Below are 21,752 nucleotides of genomic sequence, written 5' to 3' on the forward strand. Positions count from 1 at the left end.
CCTCTCTCTATATCAGCACAAGACATTTACTCTCGCACACACACTCACACACAGCTGCCGTCTCCCTCCAAGATCATGAATATTCACACGGTATCTGTCTTTTTTTTTTTTTTTTTTTCAGGGACTCAGCAAGAAAGTCGGGGTTTCCTCATCTATCTTGCAAGGCCTGTGGGTGTCCTACAGCACTGAGGGCCTTTCAACAGCACTTTCTTCTCTCCGAAACCTCTACACCCCCAACATCAAGGTACAAGCGCTGGCCGTGTCTAAAAAAAGAAGAATTCCATTTCCAATATATTCGCATTGTGGCTTAAATCAATAGCACTTCAACCTTCGTCAACCCTGATCAGTTAAATCTGTTTGTTGTGTCACATAATGTAGGGATGTCAGCCCAGCGCTGTGTTCTGCTGCCATCTTCACTATTTCAGTAATTAGCTTCTGGTGTTAAAGTGGATTTTTTTCCCCCACAGGTGAGCAGGCTGCTGATGCTCGGCGGTGCAAACGTGAACTACCGCACCGAGGTCCTGAACAACGCTCCCGTCCTGTGCGTCCACGCCCACCTGGGCTACATGGACATGGTGGCTCTGCTGCTGGAGTTCGGAGCGTGCGTGGACGCTCTGTCTGAGAGTGGCCTCACGCCGCTGGGCTACGCCGCCTCGGGAGGACACATGGCCATCGTGACCGCTCTCTGCCGCAGGAAAGCCAAGGTGGGGGTTTGAATTTTGGATTGAGCGCTGGACAAAGCTGGATGAGCTCTCACCAGCTCATCACTTGTATCGCTTGGTGTTGTGTGTATATATACTTCCACATCTGTATGTACAGTATGTGTGCCAAGCGCGTGCGTGTGTGTGTGTGTGTGTGTGTGTGTGTGTGTGTGTGTGTGTGTGTGTGTGTGTGTGTGTGTGTGTGTGTGTGTGTGTGTGTGTGTGTGTGTGTGTTTTTCTTCAAGGTACTGGGCCTGTACACATGTAAATATTAATTTCATGTTAAGCAATTGAAAGCCGTAACGAGGATACCACTGAATTTCCACCAATATTCAGATGTTTGTATCAACATGTGTGCTCCTATCGACGTGGCCGTCATTTTCGGTTCTTTTTAGCCAAGAAGCCTATGAGTATTTTCTTTTTAACAATGCCTTTTGTGCTTTTGCGGCCGTCGACCAGGTGGACCACCTGGACAGGAACGGCCAGTGTGCGCTGGTGCATGCGGCACTGAGGGGCCACATGGATGTGGTGAAGTTCCTCATCCAGTGCGACTGGAGCTTGGGGGGTGGGCAGCAGTCTCCGCAGACCCAGCAGCAGGCGGCCTTCACCAAGAGCCACGCGGTGCAGCAGGCCCTCATCGCCGCAGCCAGCATGGGCTACACAGAGGTACTTTGCATCTTTACATTGGCCTATTTCCTCCAGGATCACCTTCGTCAAAGCAAGAATTAGACATAATAAGAATACTAAAGTGGCAGCTGCGGTGGCGGTGGTGGATTTTAATGTAGATATATGTAGCTCATGGTCACGCACGGCAATGTCATCTGCCAGTCAGCTGACTGCCAGGCTTTCTGATGAGTCAGCAGTCTGATGACCTTCCCGCTCAATAAGGCAGAGCCTGGACCCCAAACATGACAGTATGCATTTCATATCGATGTGATGACAACAATTGATTGGAACAAATCAATTTTTTAAACTACGACCGTGTGAAAGTGTTTTCCATTGAGATGTGCCGATGCAGGGGGTCGTAAAGCATCAAATTATTTGTCAGCGAGTGACTACTGTATATGCGTGTGTTTAGTCGGGGGTGGGGGGTTCGGATCAGCGAGCGCTTTTGTGTCTTTTCTCTCAGCTGTTTGTTCTGTTTGTATGGTCGGATCATTTTTGCAATAGGAATCAATTAGGGAATCAATATAGAACCGATATGCACCTCAACCCACTGATTACATGAGTGGGAAGCGGGCGTGTGTCAAAATGCTAGATTACATCTAAGAATAATTGGCTTTCATTAAACTGCCATTGTCCTGCTCCAATAAACACTTCAGTGCTTCAACTCTCTTAATTGAGTTGTCGGAGTCTACGCTCGGTAATTGCACCTTTTAGATTGGAATATGCCAAAGTACATTATTCTTAATTATTAAGGAAAGGTGGGCCGGCTTTACAATTAAAATGAGCAGTCCATGTGGAGTCACACGTGCATTTTTCCCCATTTTTCCTCCTCAGATCGTCTCCTACTTGCTGGACCTGCCAGAGAAGGATGAAGAGGAGGTGGAGCGCGCTCAGATCAATAATTTTGACACCCTGTGGGGAGAGACGGGTAGGAACGCGGCTCGGTTGCCATTTCACTGATTAAGCCCCATATTCAATACCAGATGACAGACGATCATGAATATTTCATGGCTCGCGCTGATACACTGATGCCTTCCCGCTTTGATCCAAGAGGGCTTTTTGATCTCCTGATGCCCTTTTGTTGCAGGATTCCGTGCCTCTTTTTTTAAAATTTCACATTAAAAACAAAAAACACACGCACACAAATCGAAACCGGTATTTGTTCTTTGAACCTCACCTCCACCACCATCATCTTCATCCTATCCAGAAACATGTACTGAGAAACATCTCCCCTTCAGGCGGGAATTGTATATATTTTTTTATTCATTCATTTAATCCGAAAGGTTATTTTGTTTTTTTTCGTCTGAGCAACGGCGGGGGACGGGTAGCGCTGCAGTGCAGATATGAGAGATTATTCCGCCAGTCCAATGCTCGTCGCTGCTGCTGCTGCTGTTGCTGCTGCGTCAGGTGCTGATGGCGCTGCAGACAGGGCAGGGCTCGCTCTACCAGACTCCCACTCGGCTGGAAGAAGCCGAGAGCGCTACAGGGTGCCTAGAAATGACTAGTCTGATTGCGCTGTGGCGGCATTCAACCAACGTAATGTGTCATTTTACCCCAGGGCTACGAATCCTCATCGCTCGAGTTATTCCTCCTCCCCCTCCCGCCGCATAAAAGGAAAAAAAAAAAAAAAGTTATTAGAAAATTACTTGTCCGCACTCGACCTTACTGCGCTGTTTATGCGCTGTTAAGACCCAGTGTACTGCAGTAGTCCCGGAGTGTTGCGTTTTCACCTGGATTTCGGGACATGGCTCATTTAGAATCACATTCTTGTTATTAACTAATTGTGAAGGGGTGAATTTAGGCATTCTGGGACCCTGGACTATCTTAGGGCCCGACCGCACCACTCCTACGGACACACCCAACAAATCCACGCGTGAACCAAAAGGCCGATTTCCAATGGACACGCCTATGACCATTTGACCTTGGGGTATATAAAAATAGAAAGCTCCAGACTAAATAGGCGTATTAACACAACTGTCATGTTGTGACAACACAGTAATGATCTGCAAGGCAAGCTGATTTTATGCCACATAACCCACATAAAGAACTGTTGCCGTAATTTGACCCAGTCTTCATTTGACCTTGTTGGGGAGGTGAGAGGTTCCGTAAAGTTCAAAATATGATATAGACTAGCTGGGAATTTGCGCATGTCTGAAAGGACTTGATCAGATTCACGCTTACGTTTAACTTCCCTTCATAACTACAATGATTGGAAAGAACGAATCAGCGTAACGTCTCAATCAACTAATTTCCATTCACTTTCAAAATGTCACTTGTAATAATGCCCACTGAGGTCCCCTGGCGGCAGGTGCCCTGAGTCAAAGCCCTTCAAACTTCAAGATTCAAGAGGTTTATTTGTCACATACATATTCATGCGTTCATACATATACTGTATGCAGTGAAATGGCATTGCAACGCACCGGGAGATTATGCACAATAATCTCTAAAAATACTAAACTGTGTCATTTGTAGTTCCACGTTGGTGGAACGAGCTGCCAAAAACCACCAGAGCAGGGGCCTCCCTCTCTGTCTTTAAGAAGCACTTGAAGACCCAGCTCTTCAGAGAGCACCTCCTCTCCTAACTTACAATTACTTAGCACTACTTAACAGAATTTATTTATTGTTACACTAATGTTTCTGTTGCAATGTAGCTTGAATGTTATTCGCCCTTGTAAGTCGCTTTGGATAAAAGCGTCTGCTAAATGACTAAATGTAATGTAAATGTAATCGACACAGAGGCACTCGCACAGACGACCACAATTCAGGTTTAAAATGTTTTCATTTGTTCTAAGACAAAATTAAATCATTTTGCATATAGGTACCTTTCTTGTCTTCTTGGAAGCCTATGACCTCTGCCACGCATTACAAGGCAATAAATGCCCTCAATGGGAAATATTTCTTTTGATTCGATATCTCGGCTACTGTTTTGGGATCGCCGATGACGTTATTTCCCTCTGTCTCTCCAGCTCTGACCGCTGCCTCCGGCCGTGGGAAGCTGGAGGTGTGTCGCCTGCTTCTGGAACAGGGCGCGGCCGTCGCTCAGCCCAACAGGCGAGGCATCGTGCCGCTGTTCAGCGCCGTCCGACAAGGACACTGGCAGGTAGGAGGCTACTGGATCAACAAACCCTGTATCTGACCTAGAATCACCTTGAAGACGTAATGGACCCATTGCTGTTTGGATTTCATCAGGGTTGGGGCGGTCATAACTGAAATGTAATCCAGCTCACACTACATTTTACCCTCTTTATATTATCTTTTTTTTTGTCTATCTGGTGCATAGAGAACGTTCTGTATATTCTTCTTATACAGTATTTCTTGTTAAATCTTTTTTATATATATTTTTTTGTTTTCTTTTGCTTCTTCTCTCTGTTTCCACGACAGTGCTCCAAACGTTACCCAGACAAACTCCTTGAACATGAAAAATGTGTTCCGATCAAATGATTCTGATTCTGAAGTCATATCATATTTTAGTGAACTTCGTCTCCGTAACTAAAGCCGATTGATTCGTATTTTGTTACTTTTGAAACGACCTCTTTCAAAAATGAGTCGACAAAAAATGTGTGAAAAATATCTCCATTTGAAATAGACAGATGGATTGAGTGAGTATGCAGGGAAACGCGGACAAACCACTCCCAAGTTTAACTGCATGGAAAATCCAAATGGGAAAAAAAGTGCCGTTTGGCTCAGGCTACCTGTAGGTGATTCCTTGAACTGGACGTGAAACCCTTTGATGCCGACTGTAATTTAGCTGCCCGCAGTAGCACTGCACTCTTTGCCTTGAAACTTGATGTGTTTGCTGTGTTTCCATTCAGGAAACACAGTCCTATGGTACGACAGGGGTCTGGCTCTGCTTTTCAGCCCAAAACTCAAAACTCAAAACTCATTCAAATGAAAGGTTTCCGACACAAACTAAAATGATGGCGGAAGTGAAAATCGCTTCAATGTAAACCGTCTTTATGAGAAATGTATTAAATGTAGTTGTATTTATCCTGTAACTAATGGATTCCAGTTATAATTTATTTTGTAATTTAGTTATGTTACACATGAATATGTTAAATATACTTGCGATGTATTTCGGCATTGAACGTTTATGCTGGACTGAACGCAGCGTAGTCTGTTGTTGACCCTGGTGAGGTCGTTCCATCTGGAAAAACTCCTCCAGGAATTTCCATGAATCTTTGCTGTCTATAATGAGGTGGCGCTGACTACAGCGGCTGCTTCTGTGACATTTCAGATCGTGGATCTGCTGTTGACCCACGGGGCGGATGTCAACCTGGCAGACAAGCAGGGCCGCACCCCTTTGATGATGGCTGCCTCGGAAGGACACCTCGGAACAGTGGAATTCTTACTAGCTCAAGGTTCATTCATTATTATTGTTGTTATTATTTTTAAATGTATTTATTCTGTAAAATGAAGCAATCAATACAATACAAAAGAATTATCAGATCACAGGTACCAATTGAGGTAAAAAATATGTTTGTTTTTTTAAGTAAAGTAATAAATATGTGGATGTATGTATGTATGTATGTATTTGTGTACGTGTATATATGTGTATGTATGTGTGTACGTGTATATATGTGTATGTATGTCAAGTTTGTATGTATGTATGTATGTATGTATGTACAGTTTGTATGTATGTATATGTATGTGTGTGTATTTATATGTGTGTGTGTGTGTGTGTGTGTGTGTGCGTGTGTATAAAGTATAAGACTTTCAAGTATATACACACATACACACACACAAAATAACAGCTTCCACACCAGCAGCACTTTATCTTAGTAACTAAATCACGATTCCAAACGCTGCTGCAGTGGTGAGTCATACAAGGTTGATTCACATGTTGGAGTGTGTGTGTGTCAGCCGTTCAAGAGTTCCGACAATTATCACTTTGAGATGGCGAGTGTTCAAAGCAGCGTGAGTCAATCGACGTATGACCCGCTGAAAGGAGCTCAGACCTGGACTCCTGAGGAATGGAAAGGGTTTAAAAGGGTCTGAGTCATGTTGTACACCGCAAAACTTTTGTAAAAACTTTCATTCCCCCGACGGGTTAGAAACGCCAGAACAAGACGCTGAGCAGTGGAAAAAAAACCCTGTCCGACTCGATTAGGGCTGTCGGAGCAGGAGTCCCGAGGAATGAAATGAGATGTAATGAAATACTGGCGATCTCAACGTTTTGTTTTCTTTCGGTCCAGGTGCCTCGCTACCTCTGATGGACAAAGAGGGTCTGACGGCTCTGAGCTGGGCGTGTCTGAAGGGCCACCTGCCCGTCGTGCGCTGTCTGGTGGAGAGCGGCGCCGCCACCGACCACGCCGACAAGAACGGGCGCACCCCCCTCGACCTGGCCGCCTTTTACGGGGACTCTGAGGTGGTGAGTGCCCCCTCCCCGGGGGGGGGGAATTGGAGAACGCGGGGGTTCGTGGCAGGGGTTACCTCGAGTTTAAAACGATGTTGACCTACAGTCCGAGCGGGTTGTTCGGCCGCCGTCGCCGCGATTCATCCGGAAAAGGGTGTCATTGTTTCACGTTTCCTTCCCTGCTTCAGGTCCAGTTCCTGGTCGACCACGGCGCCATGATAGAGCACGTGGACTACAGCGGCATGCGTCCCCTCGACAGGGCGGTGGGATGCAGGAACACCTCAGTGGTAGTCGCCCTGCTCAAGAAAGGAGCCAAGATAGGTAAAGGCAGGAAGCTGGGAGCAGCGTGTGACGGGCTTGAGTGCATCCGTCCTGTGCAAAAAGACCCTTCCTACAGAGACTGTAGCGCACAATGAAAGTGTGTTCTTGTTTGTGTGTGTGTTTTTATTTATTTTTTTGTTTGTTTTGTTTTTTTTGGGCTGCCACGGAATGAGATGCAATTCATAAAAATGCGCTATGCACTGTGGTTGGGAACAAAAACCATGAGCTACCCCGGGAAAAGCCCCGTTATGAGGACGAGCTCTCGTTTTTTAATGGACCGTACTGTTGTGATATAGAGTTTTAGCCGTTTACCACTCGGCACACACCTTCAACACTACGCCCGGCCATTTCCCGGATAATAGCTCACATTTTTATCATTTTAATATCGTCTCGAGACGTGGGTTGTGGAGAAACTGAGCGATGTGATGAGAAACCAACCTTAAAAACACATATTTTTTTGTAAAAGTTACGTTTGCTGTACATTGAATTTCCTAAACTCGTGGCACTTCGGCCTTTTTAAAAGGGAAAGAACAAATACAAAATCAGGCTGAATGAAGTATCGTTGCCAGTTCTGTGTGACCCTCGGAGCAGGAGATCATTTGGAGGTCGGTTTCTCGCGATGGTAGAATTTTCCAAAAACCAGAATATACAGTAGAGGCAATATTAACAAATCCAAAATTATTACTATCATCTGGGGTCATGTAAAATGTGTGTGTGCTGACTGGTGAACAGGCTCGATCCAAGACTCAATTAGACTCTGGTGCAATCCTTTCACGAAGCGGCAGACTTTATTTAAAGCCCAGCCTTTCCCAGCAGCCGTGTCCCGTCCTTGGTGCTGTAGCGCGGCGTCCCCGCGGCGGCCGCAGACGCAGCTTCTGTTTCCATCCCCCGCCCCCGCCCCCCGCTGCTGCACCGTGCTGCTTCTCTCCAGCTCCATGGCTCTGATGTGTGCTTTCTTTTTATTGTACTATTGTTATCCCTGTGTTGTTCTTGTTCTCTCTCTCTCTCTCTCTCTCTCTCTCTCTATATATATATATCTGCTGTACTTCAGCTCTCTCTCTCTCTCTCTCTCTCTCTTTCTGTGACTTATCTATCTCTCACGGCCTCTTGTTTCTCTCCGTCTCGCTCCCGCGGTCTCTATTTCTCTGCAGTCGCTGAGAGACAGGTAGTTGTTAGCGCAGGTGGTGTTTCTTTTCTGTGTCTTTCTTTTTCTTTCTCTCTATTGCTTTTATTTTTTATTTTTTTTTTGTCTTTCTTTTGCCGAGGCAGTTATCTCTGCTTCTCACTGCAGCTTTTTTTTTTTGTGTTCCTTTTTTCACTTCTCCTCCTCCTCCTCCTCCACATCTCTATCTCTCTCTCTCTCTCTCTCTCTCGCTCTCCGACACCCCCTCGCTCCCCTTCTCTCGGACACTCCCATGCACTCCTCCGCTCCTATATTGTTTTGGGTTTTTTTTTTCTCTCTCTACTCCGCACCACCGTCGCTCATAACCTCCCTACCCCTACACCCTACACCCTACACTCCACCCCACCCCCGGCCCCTCTCCTCCTGCCCCCCCCCCCCCCCCCCCCCCCCACCCCACCTCTCTCTCTCTCCGGCCCCAGGATGTCAGACGCTGCCCAGTCGCCCCCGAGGTAAAGCCAAGGCTGTCGACTTCTCACCCCACCAGGCATTTTGACAGCTCTATCTCCTCTCTCTGTGTTGTCTGTGTCGTCCTAAGTGTCGGCAGGCCAGCTTAGCTACCAAACCCCTCTCAAACTGACACAAAAACATGCAGAACAGGCCAGGTATTAGCACTGACAAGAGACGCAGTCGGGGACTGCCTCGAGGTTAGATGCCAATGTATGTCCGAGTCATTGACGACAGCATGCCCTGGTTTCCCCACCTCCCCCGGCTTGTGACATTGTACCAGGTGTTGATCTTCCATACCACCGATGCATGAACGAAACCCCTCGCCCCTCACCCCCACCTTCACCTCCCGACCACATCAGCCAGCCCTCTCCTCCAGCAACCTGGTGGGGAGATTGCATGAAACTCGAAACACTCTTGTACCGACCGCCACATGCTCGGGGTGATACGTGCATCGTTCATCTTCCAGATGCTTCTCCTCCGTGTCGACTAGGCCAGTCAGCAGCATTCCTGCCCCCGCCCTGTCCCGCCCTTCACCCCACCTGCCACCCCGGAGGACAGATAACGCCTGCAGAGCTCCCTTTTTAACCCCGTGCCTGCCTCCCCTCACCACTGTGTCCCCACCTTGTCATCTCTATGGTGTGTGGTGTGTACGTGTGTGTTACTGTCGCAGAGATCTAGAAAAGACACAGCCACGTATTTTCTTTTCTTCCCCCTGTTAAAGCATAGCATTTTTTGGTATCGACCCTGTAAGCATTTTTTTAATCAAGGTTTTTCCATTTATTTTTTCAGGAGACATTAATCGGATTTACGTACCTCTGCATGGACGTTAGGGTTTTTCTTGCTATATTCTGTTTCTGAGCACTTCCTTAGGTCAGGCGTCGCTACGAAATAGAGGACCTAGAAAGAACATTGGTTTTTAAGAACAACTGATTATATCGTTCCTTCGTGTTTTTTGTACTGTACCTCTGGACTGGGTTTACACCAGAACCAGAATGAACTAAGTCTGCTTTGACCCCCCTTCGGAGCACCAGCACAGTGGGAGGTACCACATCAGGACAATTGAATTGAAAAATTGTCCTTGAAACAGGTTTATCTTAGGGCTGTCAAAGTAGAAAGTTACAGTATGTGTGTGCTGTCAAATTCAAATCATAGAAGCACATACAGTAGTCTTTAACGTATCAGATGAAAGCCAAAATGGCAGTGTTTAAATAAACAGCGTCTGCCCCAGACTAAACATGAATGGACAGTTGATTGGGTCTCTAACTCTCTCTCGTTCGCTGACGGATTATAAGAACATAGGTTTCCTTACAGTCGTGAAATTATTTTGCTGGAGTTTGACATTGTGATGTTGTATCTATTTAATAACGTGAGATCATTAGTTTGCCATTAATCATGGCATCTCGCAGAAACCTTTGTGGTGAATCGTGACTTAAAAAAACCCCAAAGAAACTAAAACGTTTGACAGCCTTGGTTTGAGCAAATCCAATTATTGGATTATCGATGCAATAGCATTTGACCCTGGTCTGATGTCTGATTTGCCGCAACGTTCCCGCCCCCAAGGTTGCCATGTTCCTGGGACGTCAGAGCAGAACATTGTAGACTTAATCTCTGCTGCGGATGGCTGTCTTTTCTCCTCCATTCTCCATTCCGGTTTGCTGTTGGCATCGTTGTCCTTGTTGTCGTGTGTACAGCCACTCCCAGTCTCTCCTCCCTGCCCCTCGCCATTTCATACTTTGTGTCACTTTTCCTCTCTCTCTTCCTCTCCTCCCTGTGTTACCCAGGTCCAGCCACGTGGGCCATGGCCACCTCCAAACCAGACATCATGATCATCTTACTCAGCAAGCTGATCGAGGAGGGGGACAGTTTCTACAAGGTGCGCGATCGGCCTTCAGCTTCCTTCAGTGACATCCGGATAAATCAGCTCACAAATCACCATCTTGGCTTCAAAGCGTTCAAATTCCTTTTTGCCGGGAAAGGCGGACCCAGCCACCAATAATGGAGACGGCATAAAGAGGAGCTAGCACACAACCCAAAATACATTGAATGGCTCTTTCTAAAAATATTTCAGCTAAAAGAAAAGTGGATTTTTTTTTTTAACAAAGTAATCTTACGGATTACCACTTTAATGACCCTTTTTAATGAATAGTGAAAAGACTTACAGCTATAATGTGTGAAAGATTCTAGTTATGGTGAAGAGGGTATTACAACAACGAGAGGGGGGGTTAAGTAATTCAAGTTATTTGTTATAACATTTATTTTTTGTTCCTTATGGTTTACAAATTGTATATGTTTTGAGGAATTTAAGGTGTTTTTATTTTATCTTGAATCGGCCTGACAACCAATACCTGCTTCCGAAATGACACCCCCCTCATGAAGTTTGCTACATGAATTTAATATTATTCTCAGGTATTGCTCATTACGAAGCCCCTTTTCTTTTATGTTTTTGTTCTGTTCCTGTTTGAAAGAGTGTTTTGGTTTAATTATCTTTTTCAATATCTTAAGTTGCTTCTCTGTGTTTTGTGTCCGACAGAAGGGAAAGGTGAAAGAGGCGGCTCAGCGTTACCAGTATGCCCTTAAAAAGTTTCCACGCGAGGGCTTCAGTGAGGACCTCAAGACATTCAGGGAACTCAAAGTGTCGCTCTTCCTCAACCTGTCCCGATGTCGGAGAAAAATGAACGTAAGGCCACAACGGTCCAGTGATCACACATTATAGCTACCACGTGAAAATGCATAAAATATTTACTCATCAACATTGCATATTAATCCTAACTTTCAAATGTAATATTAAAGAATTGATATACGTGTGTGTGTGTGTGTGTGTGTGTGTGTGTGTGTGTGTGTGTGTGTGTGTGTGTGTGTGTGTGTGTGTGTGTGTGTGTGTGTGTGTGTGTGTGTGTGTGTGTGGTGTCATAAGCCATGAAAAAAGGGAATGGCGCTTTCCTCAACAGAAAACAAAACACCACAGTAATCTAAAGTCGATGGTGTTGCGAGTGTGATGAATACTAAACTCGACATAATAAGATTATCCAGCGTCTTTGCGTGCATTGGCTGCTGCAGCCATAGTTTATTTATCTTCATCCCTGCAGGACTTTGGGATGGCTGAGGAATTTGCTACTAAGGCGCTTGAACTGAAACCAAAATCTTACGAGGCCTACTATGCCAGGGCCCGCGCCAAACGCAGCAGCAGGTACAACCCTCTGTTCCCTCGTCTTATTTCCCAACCAGAATGAAATATTCACGAATATTCTTGTCGTTCTGTCTCTCTTTGGCACAGATAGCAAAGTGTCTTTCTTAAAACTTTATGGAGAGAAAATAGACATTTTCCTTTAGTAGTGATGTTCTTTCTATTGCCTCCAGACAATTCCCTGAAGCCTTAGAGGACCTGAATGAAGCCATAAAGCAGTGCCCCAACAACCGTGAGATCCAGCGGCTGCTCCAGAGGGTGGAGGAGGAGTGTCTGCAGTTCAGCCAGGAGGACCTCCAGCAGCCAGTGCTGGAGCTGGAGCCGCCTCCCTCCCCTCCTCCAACGCCTCCCCCAGAGGACGAGGAGTCCCTCTCCCTGTCGATGCCTCTCCCTCCACCCCCGGAGCCTCGTCTGGAGGATATGGAGCCCGTCCAGGACCTGTTTGAGGACGAGGAATACCTGGAGCAGGAGCTGGAGGCCATGTCTATGGGTCTGCCCCCGCCCGAGCCCCTCTCCAACCCGTCCAGTCTGCCAATTATTCAGAGCCCCCCACTCTCCCCCACCCATCCCGACCACATCTACCTAACCGGGGTTTCGCCCATGGGCCAGCCCTACGAATACCACCCCACCTCCTCCTCCATGTCCTCTCCCACCCGTGGCACCTACCAGCCAACCTCCCCCTCCCTCTCCCCGACGCACCAGAACTCCCACTACCGGCACAGCTCACCTCACACCTCCCCGGTTCACCAGCCAACTTACCGCTTCAGCCCCCCTCCGATGGGCAGCAGCGGACAGGGAATGGACCACCAGAGCCCACCACCCTCCCCACTCTGTCGGGCCGCTCAGTACAGAGCCAGCCCCCCAGTGGAGAGCGTGTGTCTGTACAGGTCCCAGTCCGGCTCCCCTGTGCGCTACCAGACGGAGCAGCTTCCCGGCCGCCCCAAGTCCCCTCTCTCCAAAATGAGCAGCCAGCGTTCCTTCCAGCTGAGCTCCCAGCCTTCCCTCTCCTCCCAGCACCACCAAGCCCAGGGCCTGCGCCTACAGCCCTCCATCGCACAAATAGTCCGCACCAACCAGCCTAGCAATGTGATGAGCAACAGCGGCTACGGTGGCCAGATGGGCCATTCCATGGGCAACCGCTACCCAGGGGGCTCAGTCGACGTGGAAAGCCGCTTGATGTATCAGCCCTCCCTGGACGGACGGCCCATGGCCCAGGTCCAGCCCAGCCATAGCGCCGGAGCCCTCTGTCAGCACGGAGGCCGAGGAGGGGTCATGGAGTCGGGCCTGCTGAAGGATGAGCTACCCCAGCGCCCCTCCTCTGCCTACCGCGCCAGCAGTGGGGGCCCGGGGGCCGTCCGCTACAACCAGACACCACAGATCAGCCGCAGCCAGTCGGCCGCCTACTACCCCGTCTCTGAGCATGTGCTGGAGCGTGCCAACGCCATGCCGCAGTGCCAACTCGGTTCCCCTGAGATCCCCCATATGTTAAGACGCCCGGTCAGTGCCAATACCACTGAGATAAAGCAACATGTGCCCACCCCCAGGCCTCTCATCCATTCCCAAAGCGTAGGCCTGCGCTTTTCCCCCTCTAGCAACAATATCTCAACGGGATCTACTTGTAATTTAGCACCAGGCTTCAGGCCGTCCTCCTCGATCCAGCAGATGGAGATCCCACTGCAGGCCACCTACGAGCGCTCCTGTGACGACATCTCTCCTCTTTCTCCCTCCCAGGGGGGCAGCGGGGGGCTGTACCAGGGCGAGGCGACCCGCTCTCGAACCACGCCCTTTATGGGCATCATCGATAAGACCGCGCGGACTCAGCAGTACCTGCACCAGCCCTCACGCTCCTGGGCAATGACCTCCATGGACTCCGCCATCAGCCCAACCTCGCCCGGCCAGCTGGTCCAGCAGGGGTCCGCCTACAGCCCCCCCACCTCGCTGGGTAACATCGCCTACTACAACAAGACCAACAACGCGCAAAATGGACACCTCCTGGAGGAAGACTACTACTCCCAGTCCCAGCCCTCCTCACTGGGCAAGTTAACCAATGGCTCCCGTGGCAGTGGGGACATGTTGGAAAGGGTCAGCCAGGTGCCCACCTACCCTGACGTCAAGGTGGCCAGGACTCTGCCCGTGGCGCAGGCCTATCAGGACAACATGTACCGCCAACTCTCTCGTGATTCCCGGACCCAAGGCCCCACGTCCCCCATCAAACCAAAGAGACCATTTGTGGAGTCGAATGTGTGATGGCCCGTCTGTGGTGTGGGTTGGTTGGCTGGTCGGACTTGGCATATTAATAGGAGTAAAAGGAGAGAATATTTAGCTATACAGCAGATGCTGCAGACCTGTGTGTGTGTGTGTGTGTGTGTGTGTGTGTGTGTGTGTGTGTGTGTGTGTGTGTGTCTGTGTGTGTGTGTGTGTGTGTGTGTGTGTGTGTGTGTGTGTGTGTGTGTCTGTGTGTGTGTGTGTGTGTGTGACACAGATGGACTCTTCCGTCGGAACTCGCGAGAAATGAAGTACGGTTCGGTTCACGGAGAGAGAAAGGTGCGGCCGGCGCCACACGCTGAGAATTACCATACGCAGATAATAAATACAAACAAGAGACGTAAGAAGTGATTACTCCATTATCATACTCTGCACACTTTAGAGCGGGCTCCCGAGGACGGGGCCGGCTCTCTCTGCTCTCATACGGAATCGAAGACAGTGCACTTCCAATGCGGTTGTGTGGCACAAACTCCCTACGAGCGAACTGTACGTGGGACTGTGAGAGTGAAAGTACAAATCATTGAACTACCATTGTACTTGTGGACTATGTATCATCTCCTGTTCTTTCAAAGTGTGCTCTTAACCGAGGTTGCTAATAGGCTCTACTCTATGTAATACAATAGTACACATGTATGTTGAATACTGTAAATGACTAAAATACAAACGACACAGCAACTCAGTACTTAAAGAAAAATTACAATATTTATAATTAAGTTATATATTGTACATAGATATACAAACAAGACATAGTTTGCGTTTGAATTGTATTCTGTTGAAACCCTGCCTTTGAGTCTCATCACCAGTCGTATGAAATGGATGTAGAAAAACCAACGAGGGCGAGAAATGCGAGATGTCGACCAACCTTGAATGACAAACTTACCTCCATTTGTGCGAAGACTTGGCCATCGTCATCGTGTATCGCAAGCGAGTTTTTGTTCTTTTCTTCCCGCGGCGGATGCGACCCAGTCAGAGCTGCTGCAGGGTGGAGGTTCTCTAACCGAGACCAATATTTGGATTGCTAAAAACCCATAGACATAGTTACCAAGCTTCAACAAAATTTAAATAAAAAAGAATGTGCATGTACAAGGCCTTTCTGAATTTTGGATACACGTTGACGTTCAAATGCTTTACTTGCATGGATCAACAAGCATACCTTTTAGATCACAAGTCTGAGTTCTTAATGACGGAGGCTCCCGCCCGTCTCTTTTTTTGGGGGGGGTTTTCTGTAATATAGCGAACCTCATGACATGCCTTAGTGTGAAGTTCGGGCTCGAGTCTCGGACTCGCTCTAAATCAATATTTGCGTCGCCGTGCGCTCGTGAGCAAGTCTCAAGCTGTCGATCTGTACGAGCCCGGAGGGGCATCGTTTTCCAAAACTCCCAAAAGGTTGTTTCGAGAGGATGGCGTACAAAATTAAACACTTGAAATGGGAAAAATTTTGTGCAATACATTTATGTCCTGTTTTCTTTTGGAGGTATTTTAAAAAGAAAAAAGAAATGGGGGGGGGGGGGGCTGTCACACAAAGTTGATAAATAGCACGTCATGGTACTCGTGTCAAGTGAGTATCGCAGTTTGGTCATGTCCCTCCTCTGTACTCACCGAGATGATATTGCGAATAGAAAGATTATAGCAACGGTGTCATGAGGTTGCTGAAGGCTATGAAGGCACACGGGCGCATATTTCACACAAGCCACCATAAGGATTTCCTTTTGTTTGGTACCATTTGTTTTGCCCACACTACGTCTTGATTATTCCGCCATTTCTGCACTAAAATGCCTGTGACGTTCCAAACTAAGGGTGCACTTTATGTATTTTAATTACTTTATTATGATTGTTGAGTAGTGCGAGCGTGGGTGCGTGAACGGTCAGACGCAGGCTTCCCTGACCGATGTTCCCGAAACTGTCATCGGCACTAATGATTTACAGGGCAGCGAGGAAAATGAGAATCATCTGAAGAGAAAGCGGATGTTTTTAAACTGGTGAATATGTATAGACTTTCTAGCATACGTTATATCTGCTGTATATATGGACTCCCATGTCCGGCCGAGTTAGGTAAATCTATTTAAAAGAAGAAAAAAAAAAAGGGGGGGGGGGTGTTATGGTTCTGAGTGAGCACATCCTTTCACGTAATCAATCTCTGGAACGACTCGACCGGGAACCCGTCAGAAGCTCAATCAGCCAATTGGCCTGCGACACGTTGGGAAACTGAAGCCGCTCGGTGGCTGGTGCAACCAAAGTAATCTAAAAGATGAAGGATGTGGTCATTCACAGCACACAGTAACTCTTTGAGTTTGGATGTTAATAATCAAAGCAGTATAAAGAGGATTATGTCATTTGTAAATATGGACTGAGTTGCTTTGACACCTACTTGTCTAGGCTTTTTTTTTTTTTTTTAAATCCTGACAAAACATAACCTTGAGGGTTGGTCTAGTGTCTACCGCTTAACTTTCTCAAAAGTTCCATCTGCTGCCAGAGAGAGTGAGTTATTCCAAGATGTCGGGGAATAAATTGTATCATACCTAGTTTCAACAGCTTTGCAGGCGTTTGGAGTGTATGGTTTCAACCTGTGGATGTATATTAGTTTGTTGTAAATACTCTGATGCATGTTCTATTCTTTCCAAATGCGCTCAAGCAGATACATGTATAGCAGTGTCCTGATTCTGGTGTGTGATATACTGTTTGGGAATAAAACGAGGAGACTGCTATCCCTGAATATCCCAATCATTTCCTCCGAACCTTACCAGGCGAAAGCAAGATCAGAGATTCTTTTTTATTTTAATTTAATGTATTTGCTTGCTGAGCAGAGTTCTCTTGTCTGTAAAATGTGAGCTTTCAGATCGCTGTGATTAAAAAAAAGTAACTAAAAACAATAAAAAGAATGTGTTTTTAACATGAAAAATGATTGTAATCTGTACAGTTAACCCACCATATGTATTGGAAAAAAAAAACATTTATAAATGGTTACCAACTGAAACACGCCCTGCATGTCAATTATTTACCTTTGACTAGCTGCAGTGCACACATGTGATTTGCATTTAGGGCTAGCAAATCCACCTGCAGAACAACTACCATACAACTGACATACAAACACATTCATGTCTGCTGTCCCGATGCTACCGCATCACTTAATGAAATGCATGTTTGATATTTGGCTAAATCACTCAGCTGGATTTAAAACAGCAATTGAACATCATTTGTGTGTGGTAGACATAACACCCTTAGCCTTAAAAGGCCTGCAAAACCATGTGAATATTTTGTCTTAAAATAATAGTGCAGACTTTATTATGACAAATTATTCTCTCAAACCAGCCCGTGGGGAGAAGTGGTATAACACAGCCTTAAACTACAGCACGATCTTCTTTAACCCTGAAAAGCACAGCGGTGTGAGCCCGAGATCGAAAGGAAGTTGCATAGTCTCTAAAAAGTATTCTCTAGTCCTTCTTCTTTTTGTCTGTGAGAAGGTGCACGAATCCAGGCACCAACACCATTACCACCTGCGGCACCATGATGAATTTGACGAAGAAGAGGCCGTAGAACAGCGCTTGCGGTTGGACCGGAAGCGGGAAGCGGTTAATGTGGTACAGGACCATGGAGGAGAGGGCGAGACACAGCGCTCGCGGAGCCCGGGGCAGGGGCCATCCGCCGGGCTTCCAGTACTGGGAGAGACCTAACCCCAGGATGGCGCCGCAGTCCCGCGTCAGAGAGGAAAACGGGACGGTGTCCAAGCGAATCCACTCGGGGTGGGCGCACCACTTATTCGCCAGAGCAATGGACCTGTGAGAACAAACCAGGACAAATTCCAAACCAAGACACTTAACTCCTGATCGCTCCTGACGGCTGCGCCCATCGGTGGATGTGCTAGATGATGATGCAACGCCCTTTGATCGATGTCGCACTCACCAGGAAAGGTTGATTCCCAGTTGCTCCAGTCCGGCGTGGAGCAGCAGGGCAGTGAGGAGGAGACCGAGGCTGGAGCAAACGTGGAACAGCAGGGGGCGCTCTGAAGGGACTCTGGAGCTCAGAACTACCCCCAAAATAATACCTGAGGAAACCAAGCTATGAATGTATTATCTTTCCCAGTATTTCATTGGATGAAGGTGAGATGACAGTTTATTGACAAAATATATACACTATAGTGACAATATTAACATGCATCAACTGTTATCAATTCAATATGGATCCCCCCCCCCCACTTAGGACTAACACCACTTTTTCCACAAGCAACATTTTTATGAACAGGTGTCACCTCGAGTTAGTTTGAGGTCATTGGAGCATAATGATTGACATTTATTCCATTTCCCGCCTGACGTACAACCTGCCTCTACAGTACACCGCGTTCCAAATGATTATGCAAATTGGATTTAAGTGTCCTAAACATTTAATTTTTTGTTTTTCAATTAAACTCATGGATGGTATTGTGTCTCAGGATCACTGAAATCAATCTGACACCTGATCGTTTGCAAGGTGAGCCCAATTAAAGGAACACTACTTAAGGACGTTCCACATTATTAAGCAGGCCACAGGTTTCAAGCAATATTGAAAAGAAAAAGGTCTCTTTGCTGCCAAAAAGCATCAAATAGTGCAATGCCTTGGACAAGGTATGAAAACATTAGATATTTCACAAAAACATAGGCGTGATCATCGTACTGTGAAGAGATTTGTGGCTGATTCAAAGCACAGACGGTTGGTGCAGATAAAGGCATAATGAGGAAGGTTTCTGCCAGACAAATTCATGGGATTAAGAGAGCAGCTGCTAAAATGCCATCACAAAGCAGCAAACAGGTGTTTGAAGCTGCTGGTGCCTCTGGAGTCCCATCAACCTCAAGGTGAAGGATTCTCCAGATGCTTGCAGTTGTGCATAAACCTACTATTGGGCCACCCCTAACCAATGCTCACAAGCAGAAATGGTTGCAGTGGGCCCAGAAATACATGAAGACTCATTTTCAAACAGTCTTGTTTACTGATGAGAACCCTGCAACCCTGGATGGTCCAGATGGATGGAGTAGTGGATGGTTGGTGGATGGCCACCATGTCCCAACAAGGCTGCCACGTCAGCAAGGAGGTGGCAGAGTCATGTTTTGGGCCGGGATCATAGTGAGAGCTCCCTTTAGGGTCCCTGAAAGTGTGAAACTGACCTCGTATATAGAGTTTCTGACTGACCACTTTCTTCCATGGTACAAAAAGAAGAACCGTGCCTTCCGTAGCAAAATCATCTTCATGCCTGACAATGCACCATCTCATGCTGCAAAGAATACCTCTCTGTCATTGGCTGCTATGGGCATAAAAGGAAGGAACTCATGGTGTGGCCCTCATCCTCCCCTGACCTCAACCCTGCTGAGAACCTTTGGAGCATCCTCAAGCAAAAGATCGATGAGGGTGGGAGGCAGTTTGCATCAAAACAGCAGCTCTGGGAGGCTATTCTGACATCCTGCAAAGAAATTCAAGCAGAAACTCTCCAAAAACTCACAAGTTCAATGGATGCAAGAATTGTGAAGGTGATATCAAAGAAGGGGTCCTATGTTAACATGTAACTTGGCCTGTTAAGATGTTTTTGATTGAAATAGCTTTTGATTTCAGTATATGACCTAATGCTGCAAATTCAACAAGTGACCATTTTCAGTTCTTTACAACCTAAAGTGTTTTGAAACTCTGTTGTGCATAATCAATTAGAACTGTGCACTTTGGGTTTCTTATTTTTGAAAGAAATACTGTTATCATTGGGAGGTTTGTTCAATAACATTCAAATTATACCCTAACGGTTGATGACCTAAATTATACTGACTGTCATTTGCATCGACTTTTTGGGAAAATCAGAGAAAAATATCATTTGCACAATAATTTAGAACACGGTGTATGTTTAGAAAAAGCAGAAAATCGAGACACTTGACACTTAGGGAGTGGGGATGTACTGAACCCAGAGCCGACACCGGTATTTGCCGATGCCTATTTTCGAGATGTGTCTTAACCTCGGCGCTAAAGCCTTCAACAACAAAAACAATATATATATATATATATATATATATATATATATATATATATATAAAACTGCATTCAGACCTGTTATCGATCCGGCGACGACCTGGTGAGGAAAGTGCGCAAGGATGAAGATGCGCGAGAGTCCGACGGTCACCAGCATGACGATGTACAGAAGGTACGGAAGCGATGCCAACAGCAGGCTGGGGAGAGAGAGAAAGAGAGAGACCATTGAATACTGTGTCGATCGTCATCGGTCAGTGTCAATTTTCGCCAAATTTGATTGAAACTAAACTGAAAGAGGGCGACCTCTGACTGCGGGCGTAGAGGAAGGAGCCCGACGAGGACACCACCACCCACCAGACCGCCGCCGTCACCATCGCATGTCCCGAAGGACTCCCTGTGAAATAAAGACAGAAGAACAACTTTCACTGCGGAGTCGTGACGTGAAGTAGCTTCAAATTTACTGGGCGGAAAGAAGTTGCGCACGTTCTGCTGTAAACAGTGAAATGTACGTCATGTTGCCGTACCGGGGCCAGTTTCACAGGTAGAAGCAAACTGATGAACTTTGGGCGGATTGTTGACGAATAAACGTGATTCGCCGATCCACCAGAATGGTCTCTCTCCAAAGAGAAACCTGGAAAAAAAATAGAGTACAAAGATACGGGCACACACACACACACACACACACAGACACACACACACACACACACACAGTCGGCCGCTGGCGTAACCACTATGCGCACCGTGCGTAACGGGGACACTTTCTCAGTCACTCTCTTGGTTCCCACCCCCCACTCGCTAAGGGGCCTCATAATTCCAAGGGCCGCCCCTGTTTAAATATACACACACAAGGCCGATCAGTGAGGATAGAGTCGCTCGAGTCGCTCGACTCTACGTTCATTTGATTCAGTTGTGACAACGCAAGGTGAGCGGAGGAGTCGTGCGGCTCTGAGACGGAATGGATGGAATTGTCCATTCAATTCATTTGATGTATTTCTGTCTACATTGATTGTTCTGGTGGAACGCAAAGTATAAATCAGTCACATTGATTCAATTAGTTATGCCTAAAGCTTTTTTTTTTTGGCCTTCGCGTTTTAATTTACATTTCAGTCAAACACTAACCGCCGGAATCCGACTTAAGAGTCGTTCACCACGAACGAACCACGCACCACCACACGGGTTCCGGGGTTTGTTTCACACGGACAATAAACAGGGAAGGACGCTCATTTGCGATCGCGGAAGTCACACTAAACAGCGACGTGCAACCATTAAAATGTTCGTTTCAGCTCGAATGTCTCGAAACAATTGGGCAAAAAAAACAAAACACGTTTTGTTGACATAGTGATTCGACACCAACGTGGCCGGGGACGTGTCGAGGCTGCCGGGGACGCACTCACCACTTGAACACCAGATTGAGCCACTCTGACACGGCAGCCACCCACAGCACCGCCACCCCGCTCCGCCGGTGGACGAAATACGTGAGGGGGAAGACGAGCAGGAAGGCGGCTTTGGGGTCGCCCATGTGCGTGACGACCTGCCAGAGCTTCTCCTGGCCCATCGTCTGCAGCTGGAGACGCTGGGCCATCGCGACGCCGTGCGTGTGCAGCGCGTCCATGCTCCGCGCTGCCTTTCGACGCGATAAGTGACGCGCGGGGA

General features: G+C 47.1%; 2 protein-coding genes across 2 annotated transcripts in view; one reads left to right on the forward strand and one right to left on the reverse strand.

Annotated features, from left to right (window-relative positions):
* Nucleotides 1-15,143, forward strand: part of tanc2b (tetratricopeptide repeat, ankyrin repeat and coiled-coil containing 2b) — a gene marked incomplete at its 5' end in the record, with an annotated part of 109,220 nt that extends 94,077 nt beyond the window's left edge. Inside the window, 13 exons of the mRNA XM_080021747.1 lie at nt 122-244; nt 468-704; nt 1,161-1,367; nt 2,202-2,295; nt 4,334-4,467; nt 5,602-5,725; nt 6,560-6,735; nt 6,909-7,041; nt 8,644-8,673; nt 10,453-10,544; nt 11,202-11,348; nt 11,758-11,858; nt 12,029-15,143. Coding sequence (XP_079877873.1) covers nt 122-244; nt 468-704; nt 1,161-1,367; nt 2,202-2,295; nt 4,334-4,467; nt 5,602-5,725; nt 6,560-6,735; nt 6,909-7,041; nt 8,644-8,673; nt 10,453-10,544; nt 11,202-11,348; nt 11,758-11,858; nt 12,029-14,102 — 3,672 coding nt within the window. The 3' untranslated portion in view covers nt 14,103-15,143. The remainder of the gene's footprint in view (nt 1-121; nt 245-467; nt 705-1,160; nt 1,368-2,201; nt 2,296-4,333; nt 4,468-5,601; nt 5,726-6,559; nt 6,736-6,908; nt 7,042-8,643; nt 8,674-10,452; nt 10,545-11,201; nt 11,349-11,757; nt 11,859-12,028) is intronic.
* Nucleotides 15,144-16,823: 1,680 nt separating this feature from the next.
* On the reverse strand, nt 16,824-21,738 carry g6pc3 (glucose-6-phosphatase catalytic subunit 3). The gene is made up of 6 exons (XM_080021061.1): nt 21,494-21,738; nt 20,624-20,730; nt 20,403-20,493; nt 20,178-20,296; nt 18,021-18,162; nt 16,824-17,894 (listed from the first exon to the last, which is right to left on the reverse strand). Exons 1-6 carry the CDS (start codon nt 21,709-21,711, stop codon nt 17,552-17,554), a joined length of 1,020 nt encoding a protein of 339 aa, XP_079877187.1. The 5' UTR covers nt 21,712-21,738; the 3' UTR covers nt 16,824-17,551.
* Nucleotides 21,739-21,752: the final 14 nt, after the last annotated feature.

Source organism: Zeus faber (genome assembly GCF_960531495.2).
Source record: "Zeus faber genome assembly, chromosome: 20".
NCBI lineage: Eukaryota > Metazoa > Chordata > Actinopteri > Zeiformes > Zeidae > Zeus > Zeus faber.

Coding starts and splice junctions, on each gene's coding strand:
- g6pc3 (XM_080021061.1), bottom strand. CDS start 21,711: ATGGACGCGCTGCACACGCACGGCGTCGCGATGGCCCAGCGTCTCCAG. Junction 20,731..21,493: donor CTCAATCTGGTGTTCAAGTG/GTGAGTGCGTCC, acceptor TTTTTTTTCCAG/GTTTCTCTTTGGAGAGAGAC. Junction 20,297..20,402: donor CTCTACGCCCGCAGTCAGAG/GTCGCCCTCTTT, acceptor CTCTCTCCCCAG/CCTGCTGTTGGCATCGCTTC.